Source organism: Doryrhamphus excisus, linkage group LG10 (genome assembly GCF_037039965.1).
Source record: "Doryrhamphus excisus strain RoL-2023G ecotype Guam linkage group LG10, RoL_Dexc_Guam_v1.1, whole genome shotgun sequence".
Classification (NCBI taxonomy): Eukaryota; Metazoa; Chordata; class Actinopteri; order Syngnathiformes; family Syngnathidae; genus Doryrhamphus; species Doryrhamphus excisus.
In genome coordinates this window covers 21,380,930-21,389,561 of record NC_136366.1, presented here as the reverse complement: position 1 = coordinate 21,389,561, position 8,632 = coordinate 21,380,930, and the positions used below count along the sequence as shown (strand labels likewise).

Genomic DNA, 8,632 nt, shown 5'->3' with positions numbered 1-8,632 from the left:
ATTTATAGTCTTTTTGCCAACATGTGCACTCAAACTACCGTGTGCCTCTTCTGTCTGCAATAGTTGATGAAAGCAGAGATGAACAAGGCAGCTCTTCTTCCAGTGGTCCAGGCAGCAGATGGGAGGACGCTGTCCAGGTGGGTCAGCAACTCTCATCATAAGGACGGAAACATTAAACGCCCCGTTTGTTAACACAGGGGTGTCCAAAATGTGGCCTGGGGGATATTTTTTTTAATTACTTTATTGTGGATGCTCTATTGTGATTATTTTATTGCATGTAAAATATGGCTCCTAAAAATATAAATTAACCATAAAACTAAAAAAAATACAATAAAGTCAAAATATTTTGAAAAAATATATTTTATGAGCTCTTAATTTTATGAAGAATATGATGTGATATCATTGTGTATTTTTGCTGTTTTTTTTAATCTCACAAGTATTTTATTTGTCATTATCTTGATGTGCTTGATGTGTATCGTCATCCATTGCTATTAATTTCAGAGCAGAGTTCCTCTCATTGATAAACACCTACAACTGCTTCCTAAAGGACCAGATTCAACTACATCTCAGTTACTTTCAGGTATTACTTGTGCAATATACTCATTTGACACGCCACTAGACTACACAATCTAACAAAATCCACTAGAAGACAGGACTAGTACTCTAATAGCATCCGAGGTACATTCAGTGTTTGGATCTATGACCTTAAAATGACAATGTATTTGGCTGTGGTTCCAAAACAGGGTGATGATGGCGAAGTCGTTGTGGAGGGCTTCCTAAATATCTGCTGGGGCGTGAAGAGACCCATCAGGCTGAAAATACAGGATGAGAAACAGATGCTTCCCTTTGCTCCCCTCATCTCATCTGACCCAACGAGCCCAGTCAGCCCAATCGGAAACAGGAGGTTGGAGATTGCAGTTTGACATTGTTGTTGATATCAAATATGACATTTAAGCATTTGCCTGTGTTAAACTATGGCCTTGTTTGGATAATAATATAATTAAATGTCTCTGCAGGGGCATGTCGCGATGGGGGGAGTATGTCGACCTTCACCAGATAGATGAGATGGGTGAGACAGCACACCAAACTGTGGTCAACAATCCTCTACCAGGTTAATAGGTTTGATTTCACTCTCTTTTTTATTATTATGACCTGAAAACTTTACATATTTTAGTATGTAACATTTTATATAAAGGACAGGAACATGCTTTAGAAAATAAGGCTTATCAACTCTTATAAAGTTGGGTTCGCAGCTAGCAACACAACACCGGAAGTCCTCTTAAGGACTCAGATGTGTGTGACCAACCACAGTGGAGTAGGCGTGCCTAGAGGCGGGCCATGGGTGGAATGAATTAAAACAGGAAGCACAAAATCCAAAGCTGAATAGGTGCAGATACTGGAAGAACTAGAAAGCTTTCTGGTTATTGTGTGTATCTGCTCTATTGTAGTCCACAAATCACATATATAAAGCATTGAGAAGGTATGATATGAAGTTCGAAGTAAAAGTGGGGTGATGGTTGGCTTTTTGGCGACACCTAGTGGCCATAATAATTCATTGAGTTGAGCTTGTGACGCAGTTAGGCACACAGATTTGAATGACCGGCAGACAGGATGCTTTTTGGCATAGAATATGCTGCTGCCTTGGAGATTATGCATCTGGAAGTAACATGCAACTATGCTTTGAGTCACTATCAAATATTTCATGTTTGAATCGACTCCCGGTGTACGTAAGTATCGGGTACTTTATACCAAGCCGTGTCTATATACTGTATACACAGGGCCTTCTGTTTATGAGACCACGACGCTTCGTCCTGTGAGGCAGAAGAGCTGCGAGCTGGAGGCAGAGTCCAGCCTGATTCGCTGTATGAGCGATGCCTCACTGGTCAAGAGGAGAAGTCGCCGAGGCAAGTCAGCGGCGCAGAGAGAGAGAGAGAGACAGCACCGCTTTTCTATAAACGGCCACTTCTATAACTATAAGGTATGCTGAGTATACGTACAGTATCTGTGTTTTTCCCCATAACAGTAGTACGTATTAAGCTTAAACGTCACAATTTGTTCTCTAGACTTCCATCTTCACTCCTTGCTTTGGTACAGCAACTAAGGTCCGCATTACAAGTCAAATGGCCACGAACCAAGTCATTGAACAGCTACTGAACAAATTCAAGGTGAGGTGAGCGTAAAAGTCCATGTTTATTCATATTTACCAAAATGTGAGTTGACTACAAATGCCTTTACACCTACACATGACTTTTTTTTGACCTCGCAGATAGAGAATGACCCTCAGGAGTTTGCACTATACTGTGTTCACCAGAGTGGTGGTAACCTTTGTTTTTATGATACCGCCAAAGTGTCATCAGACAAGTTTGATTTGTGCAAGTCATGCTATACTGTATGCAGAAAAGAGGAAGATGAACAATAGAGACCGGCCGCTTTGGGAGCGCATCCTGCAGGGACCCTCTGATGACATCATGAAGATCTTTTTGATGGACATGGATGAAGAGGAAGTCAGCAATGATGTGAGTGTATCGCCTGGGGATGTATTTTTTGTATTATATGTATGTTTTAGTTGTGAGTGTTATTAAACACACATGATTTTTCTGTTGTTAAATAAGATTTAAAAACATGAAATAATGTGAGTAATTCAGTCTGTGTTTTGGAAAATCTTCACTCCGGCCAGAATTTTGCATAATTTCCAATCATGCAAATTAAACAATGATATCACAATCACCACAGATAGATCCGAGCCCTTTATAAAACACTGATTTGATACATTTGGCTCGTAATTATGCTTTGTGCAAAGATGCATTTCACCCAGAATGTTTGAATGTGTTTTAATTCCATTTGTGTTCTTCATCAGGTGGCCCAGTATCTAAACTTGGAGCTTCCCATCCTGGAGCAGGTTATACTAAATCTGAGAGAAGAGGAGAACAGGGAGATTCAAATGGTTATTAGCAAGTTAGTATCTGATTTTTCTGCTTTTTAAGATTCTAGCAGTATGCTACATACAGTTAGCATATGCATCCAAATTTAGGCACTAGTTGCGTATTTTTCTAAAAAAAAAGTGTGTTTCTCTTGTAGATACCATAAACATCACAGACTCCTGTCCCGTATGTTGAGCTGCAAGATGTCACCTCACATTGAGACCAGTGTGTGATAAGAGGCAACATGGAGAAAACAATGGACACAATAATGCGGCTAACTGGACTGCCAACAAACAAAGTGGAATGTTTAAACCATTTAAACCATACCAAAAATGGTGACATATAAAATGAACGCTGCCACCTTGTGTCTCTAGTGGCAAATATTTGATGGACCAGTGGCTCTTAACTGGACAAATAAAATTCGACATAAAGGAAATGCACATAAACTAATGTGCTACCTCGATGCTAATTTACATTGAAAATCCCTTGTACGGCTAACGATTAGCATTAGCCACTTTGCATGGCGATTTTGAACACTTCCAAAGTATGGCGCAGCTGATATAAAATAAACGTAACATTCATATAGACAAACACAACACAATAAATATGTTATTTAATGGAGGTGGATAATGAAAAGCAGCAGGTTTCAATTTCAAATAGCGTTACAGTAGAGATGTGCCGAGTGGGCACTAATGGGTACTCGTCTCTGTTAACTCGTTCATTTTCTCACCTCTGCTCCAGTTAGCTATATTACAGAACGTAAGGCAACGTGTCACATGCGAGAGTACCCGATTCACATCAGTGAATGACTCATTAGATCTCGAATCAGTAAGAGGAATAGATTTCCCCATCATTACACTACAGAGTGCTGTCGCCACCTATTGGCGTATTAATAGACAACATCCCTCTGCATAAAAAATAACCCCTTCAGAATAATTCATTCATTCATTCATTTTCTACCGCTTTAGGGACGCAGGGGCGCTGGAGCCTATCCCAGCTGTCTTTTGACGAGAGTCGGGGTACACCCTGGACTGGTCGCCAGCCAATCACAGGGTACATCCCTTCAGAATAATTGTGCAAGTTTATTTTTTGGGAGAATCGCTGTGGTGCTGTTTGACAAACACCTTATTTCTTATTATACATTCATTCATATACTCTCATTTTCAGTGCAATAAGTTCAATTTGGGAATCAGTCTACTTCAAAATTCTTTATTGTGCTGTATGGGATTAAAGTCAAACCTGCATCAGAGTTTACTGCAGCAAATGATGGATTGCACAACAAGTTTGGGATTGTATATTTTCTTTTGTACTTACTCTAAAATAAAATCAATGCAACAACAAACTACATTGTACTTCCCTTTATGCTTTGAAGTGTATTTAATATAGAGCTTATATAGATGTAACAAAGGGTTTCTTAATCTTTGGGCACAATCATTTTGCACTTCTGACTCTGCATCTCATATTTGTTGCCACTGGGGTTGAACATCACCTCAAAGTGGCACTTGAGAGTCTGCAAAGAAAGAAACAAAAATGACATTATAGTATGATGATTTTACCATTATTAGAGGACTAATATGAATAATGGAATTTGAATGGAAATGGAATTGTTATATTTACTTTTTTCTCAGGATTGCAGTTGTTTAGGTCATGATTTTTCGCCTTGAGACACTTGGTTTTTCCCAGCACTGCATCGATCCTGAAGTTGAGGCCGTTGGTCACCTGCAGTGGTTTGGTGAGCACACGGTTAACATGCACAGTGCGCAGAATCGGTGCTGTGTAATGCTTCTTTCACGCAGGCTTACTTGAGTCTGCGCAGACGTGATGGATGCTAGCTTGAACAACCTCTTGGCCTTCGAGTGCGTGTTGAAGGTGTCCACAGCATGCTTAGCTGCAGCCTGCACTTCCTGTGATTCTGCATTGCTCTCAAACCAGCCGCCCAACACAGGCACTTTTCCTTTCAGGTCATTTAATAAGACAGAGGATACAAACATTTTTGCATGGAAATACTTTGTAAGTTAGGAGCTTAGGAAAAGACAAAACACATGGATGTGTCGGAAGTCAACAAGAGAGGTATACACTTGACTTTACACCTTCAATCCCAAGCTGCACATAAACTGTATCTACAGTATGCTACTATGTTCTATGCAAATTCAGGGGCTTCCAAACCTTTTCCATTGAGGCCCACGAAAAGCAGCAATTTTGCTCTTTTACTTTTTGCTACTGTTTTTTATGTTGAAGATATGTGAACTTTCTTCTTAAACAATCTTTGTAAATGTTCAATAATCTTCAAAATTATTCCAATAATATTTTTACGTTATTTCCATCATACATCCTTTTAAAAAAAAACATGATTTTCTTTTGTTTGTTTGTCATAACATTACAAATACAAATAAAACAATATTTTGCTTCACTACTATTTCAACTCCATTACATTTACATTACATTTTTTCCCACAATATTACAAGTTCATTCTTGTAAAAATGTTTTTTTAACATATCAATTTTTTACAAAATAACACCTAATCTTATCTTATCTATATATTTCAACTCCACAAAATAATTTTTTTTGTCTAAATATTTTGACTTTATTCCTGTAAAATTAACACTGTTTTTTGCCCCGTGTATTTATGATTTAATTCCCACAATATTTTTACTTTAAAATTTTTACTTTTTTCACAACCTTATTTCCCCCAAATTACAATTTAATATTTAAGATATTTCTACTTTATGCTACCAAATATTATTGTTTCCTAATATTAAAATTTTATTCTTGTAAATTCACACATTTTGTAATATTTTGACTTTTTCTTGAAAAATGACTGCAGATATGTCCTTTTGGCTGCTATTGTAGTTTGTTTTTTTTTTTTTTTTTTGATGAATTATATTTGCCAAATGTGCTAAAATGCCCCCCCGGTCACGCTTTGGACACCCCATAATATTGGTCACCTACAGTGGTTTTTATATATTTTTAATGCAGTCTAATATACTTCCTTTGTCCCCACATTTGGTCCTGAATGTCTGTGATTGTTTTTCTTTCTAAGTGGCTCCCAAACCCAACTCTGCTCTGCCAAACGAAATAACAGCACAGCAATGACGACTTTTGCCTCTGACTCACTATAATGAGCCGCACTCGGTTTTGCCATGGTGTCATTCTGTCTGGCATTGCTTTAGTTTACACAGTACACCATTGTCTTTTATCAGCTAGAACTGCTGCTGTGTTGTAGTACAGTACAGTGACACCTCGGTTTTTGCTATTAGTTTGCTCCTAAAGGATGGACGAAAACTGAAATATACAAAAAACGAGGCAATTTTTCCCATGGAGAAAAAAATGCAAAATTGCCTGTAAGGCCTTTCAAGACTTTTATGAACTGTAGCCTACACTGACTACTCGGTGTCAATATTAACACGCACAGGACTTGATCATATCATTTATCTCATAACAAGCGTAATAATAACATAATATAATAATATTATTTAATAATAATAATACTCTAGCTAAAACGCATCTGAATCCTGACGTCACTTCCTGTTCACACGTCTGGAAGGCATTTTTTGAAACACACACGGCCAGAGTCTTGTTTATGTTTTCAATTGATTATTTTCTAGCTAATATATTGGGTAATGTGAGTGGAAAGGTGACTACAAGTGTGTTATTTTCATGTCTACAAGTCTCTAATAGTTGTAAAATCCACATTGAGGAAGCCATAAATGGGTTTTCTATGCTCTAACTACAAAAATATGCCGTGTATTACTTTTAAATGGCAGAAATTCACTGATGCAATATGTGGTGCTGATATATTTACAGTCGTGATAGTCCTCAAATCATTTCTTAGTGACATTTTGACCTAGCAACAGAATCTCAGGAATCATCGATTGTCTTTTAAAAATGCATTTCTGTAATGGTTTTAATTTATATCACAAATTGAAGCTATACTTACTCGCTACTAGGACTTCCTCCACAGGCTCATCTCCCAGACAAAGCCCAACAACTGCCAGACAAAGCAGCACTGACCGAGGTATATTCATTTTGACTTGGTTGTTGCTGGTGAAGTATCCTCACAAAGATGGCCAGTCTGTCCAGGGCGATAGCAATGGAAGTCACTCAGCTACAAAAAGTCAGACTAATACGCCTGTATTGGAGTGCTGGCACAACAATGAGGGCAGCCCGAGTGAGAAGGGGTGTGTTGTTTGGAAATGGTGGTGACTAGCCACAATTTAAGCCCTGGTATGTTTCACAAGTTAGTGCCGACCCACCCACTGACTGGCTGTGACGCCATAGTGGGAACAAATGCTCATATGTGCCCATTGTGTGGACGGGAGTCACGTGGATGTGTTTCGTTTTATTGGCTGGGGTGTCCAAAGTATGGCTGGGGTGCTATATGTGGCTTGTGGCTGTTCAAATTCTAAAAATCTAATTTCTAAAAAAAAAATGAAAAAATTAACAGCAAGAATTTTACAAGAAAGGACTAAATAAACCAACAGCAGAAATGGAAAAAAACAGCTTTAATTTCACAAAAAATAAAGTCAAAATATTTAGAAAATGAAAAAATGAATTTTACAAGAACTACTAATATGAGGAACAATAATCTCATTTTAGTGGCATTTAGTTAAAATATTTAAGAAAGACGTTACTTTTTTAAATAAAAATATGAAAAACAAATTAGCTTGCGGAAAAAGTTATTTCACGAGAATAATGTCAAAATATGCGAATAAAGAATATATTTGTCAAACATTTGTCATTTTAGTAGCATAAAGTTGTTAAAGTATCAAAAAAATGTCCGAGTATTATGTCAAACAAGCAAAACAAAGTTGGAATTGTATTTATTTCAGACAGGACCAGATAGGAGATAAAACAACATGGTACCTTACGCTGGTGTAATGGTACAGCTGCTACCTATTAAGGTAGATGGCCTGTTTTTTTTTTATTCTGTTAATTAGTTCTTTTGCGTGAAAAAATAAATTTGTTGGTAAGTCTTGGTATGATTGGAAACATTTACTTTAACCCGCCTTTTGTTTGCATGCATAGATTTTTACTTACATTAATTTTGGTCTTTTCCCTCCCGGGTAGAGTAGGATATGTGTCAAAAACCACAATCATAAATGTACTATATTGCCAAATCAATGCCTCTCTTACAGTGACCTACTTTACTGCCTGATGCTGAATCTATCCACGGCGTTGTGCAATGATACCAAACGTCCAGAAGGGGGTGCAACATGCATTATATTCAACAGGTGTCATCAGTTAGTCAGAGACACATTTGACAATAGAATAGCATGGAATAAACCTTTTGTCCCACATTTTTCACAGTCCCGTTGCCCTTCATACATTTGACCTGAAGCACAGAATAAAACGACTTTGATTCATATATTAAATAAATTTTTCTATTAATTCACTGCGGTGAAGTGTGGACTTTATGCTCTTTTTGCTGCGGTCTGCAAAACAACAGTAAAGCAGTGCAACTAATGTTACACATACATGCAATGATTACAAATCATTCTGAAAACAATGACACATAAATCAAGAGGTGTCCAGGCGCATGAAGTAACTCAGTGTTAAAGGGATAGGTCTGACTTTTTGAAGCATACTTCCAGTGTAGTGTATCAATAGTGACTTGCCCCCCACATTGTTCCGTAAGCCGTAAGTTCTGATTGGATGAGTTGCGGGTTAGTTGGCAGGGCCACTTAAGTAGAGTAGAGTAGACATTTACGTCA

General features: G+C 37.7%; 2 protein-coding genes across 2 annotated transcripts; one reads left to right on the top strand and one right to left on the bottom strand.

Moving 5' to 3' along the window:
• Positions 1 to 3,881, top strand: rassf6 (Ras association domain family member 6). The gene is made up of 10 exons (XM_078794311.1): positions 1 to 137; positions 502 to 580; positions 744 to 904; positions 1,017 to 1,111; positions 1,779 to 1,978; positions 2,064 to 2,165; positions 2,267 to 2,318; positions 2,398 to 2,516; positions 2,858 to 2,955; positions 3,079 to 3,881. Exons 1-10 carry the CDS (start codon positions 67 to 69, stop codon positions 3,152 to 3,154), a joined length of 1,053 nt encoding a protein of 350 aa, XP_078650437.1. The 5' UTR covers positions 1 to 66; the 3' UTR covers positions 3,155 to 3,881.
• A 170-nt stretch (positions 3,882 to 4,051) lies between these two features.
• LOC131119948 (cystatin) lies at positions 4,052 to 7,060 on the bottom strand. The gene is made up of 4 exons (XM_058064848.2): positions 6,859 to 7,060; positions 4,724 to 4,875; positions 4,539 to 4,640; positions 4,052 to 4,431 (listed from the first exon to the last, which is right to left on the bottom strand). Exons 1-4 carry the CDS (start codon positions 6,944 to 6,946, stop codon positions 4,336 to 4,338), a joined length of 438 nt encoding a protein of 145 aa, XP_057920831.2. The 5' UTR covers positions 6,947 to 7,060; the 3' UTR covers positions 4,052 to 4,335.
• Between the last annotated feature and the right edge of the window lie 1,572 nt (positions 7,061 to 8,632).

What these genes read in the sequence shown, in the direction of transcription:
- LOC131119948 (XM_058064848.2), bottom strand. Translation starts at nt 6,946, where the DNA reads ATGAATATACCTCGGTCAGTGCTGCTTTGTCTGGCAGTTGTTGGGCTT. An exon ending in TCACGTCTGCGCAGACTCAA is followed by an intron (nt 4,641 to 4,723) that starts GTAAGCCTGCGT and finishes AAACCACTGCAG; the next exon opens with GTGACCAACGGCCTCAACTT. An exon ending in ACTGCAATCCTGAGAAAAAA is followed by an intron (nt 4,432 to 4,538) that starts GTAAATATAACA and finishes CTTTCTTTGCAG; the next exon opens with ACTCTCAAGTGCCACTTTGA.
- rassf6 (XM_078794311.1), top strand. Translation starts at nt 67, where the DNA reads ATGAAAGCAGAGATGAACAAGGCAGCTCTTCTTCCAGTGGTCCAGGCA. An exon ending in CTGTGTTCACCAGAGTGGTG is followed by an intron (nt 2,319 to 2,397) that starts GTAACCTTTGTT and finishes TACTGTATGCAG; the next exon opens with AAAAGAGGAAGATGAACAAT. An exon ending in ATTCAAATGGTTATTAGCAA is followed by an intron (nt 2,956 to 3,078) that starts GTTAGTATCTGA and finishes TTTCTCTTGTAG; the next exon opens with ATACCATAAACATCACAGAC.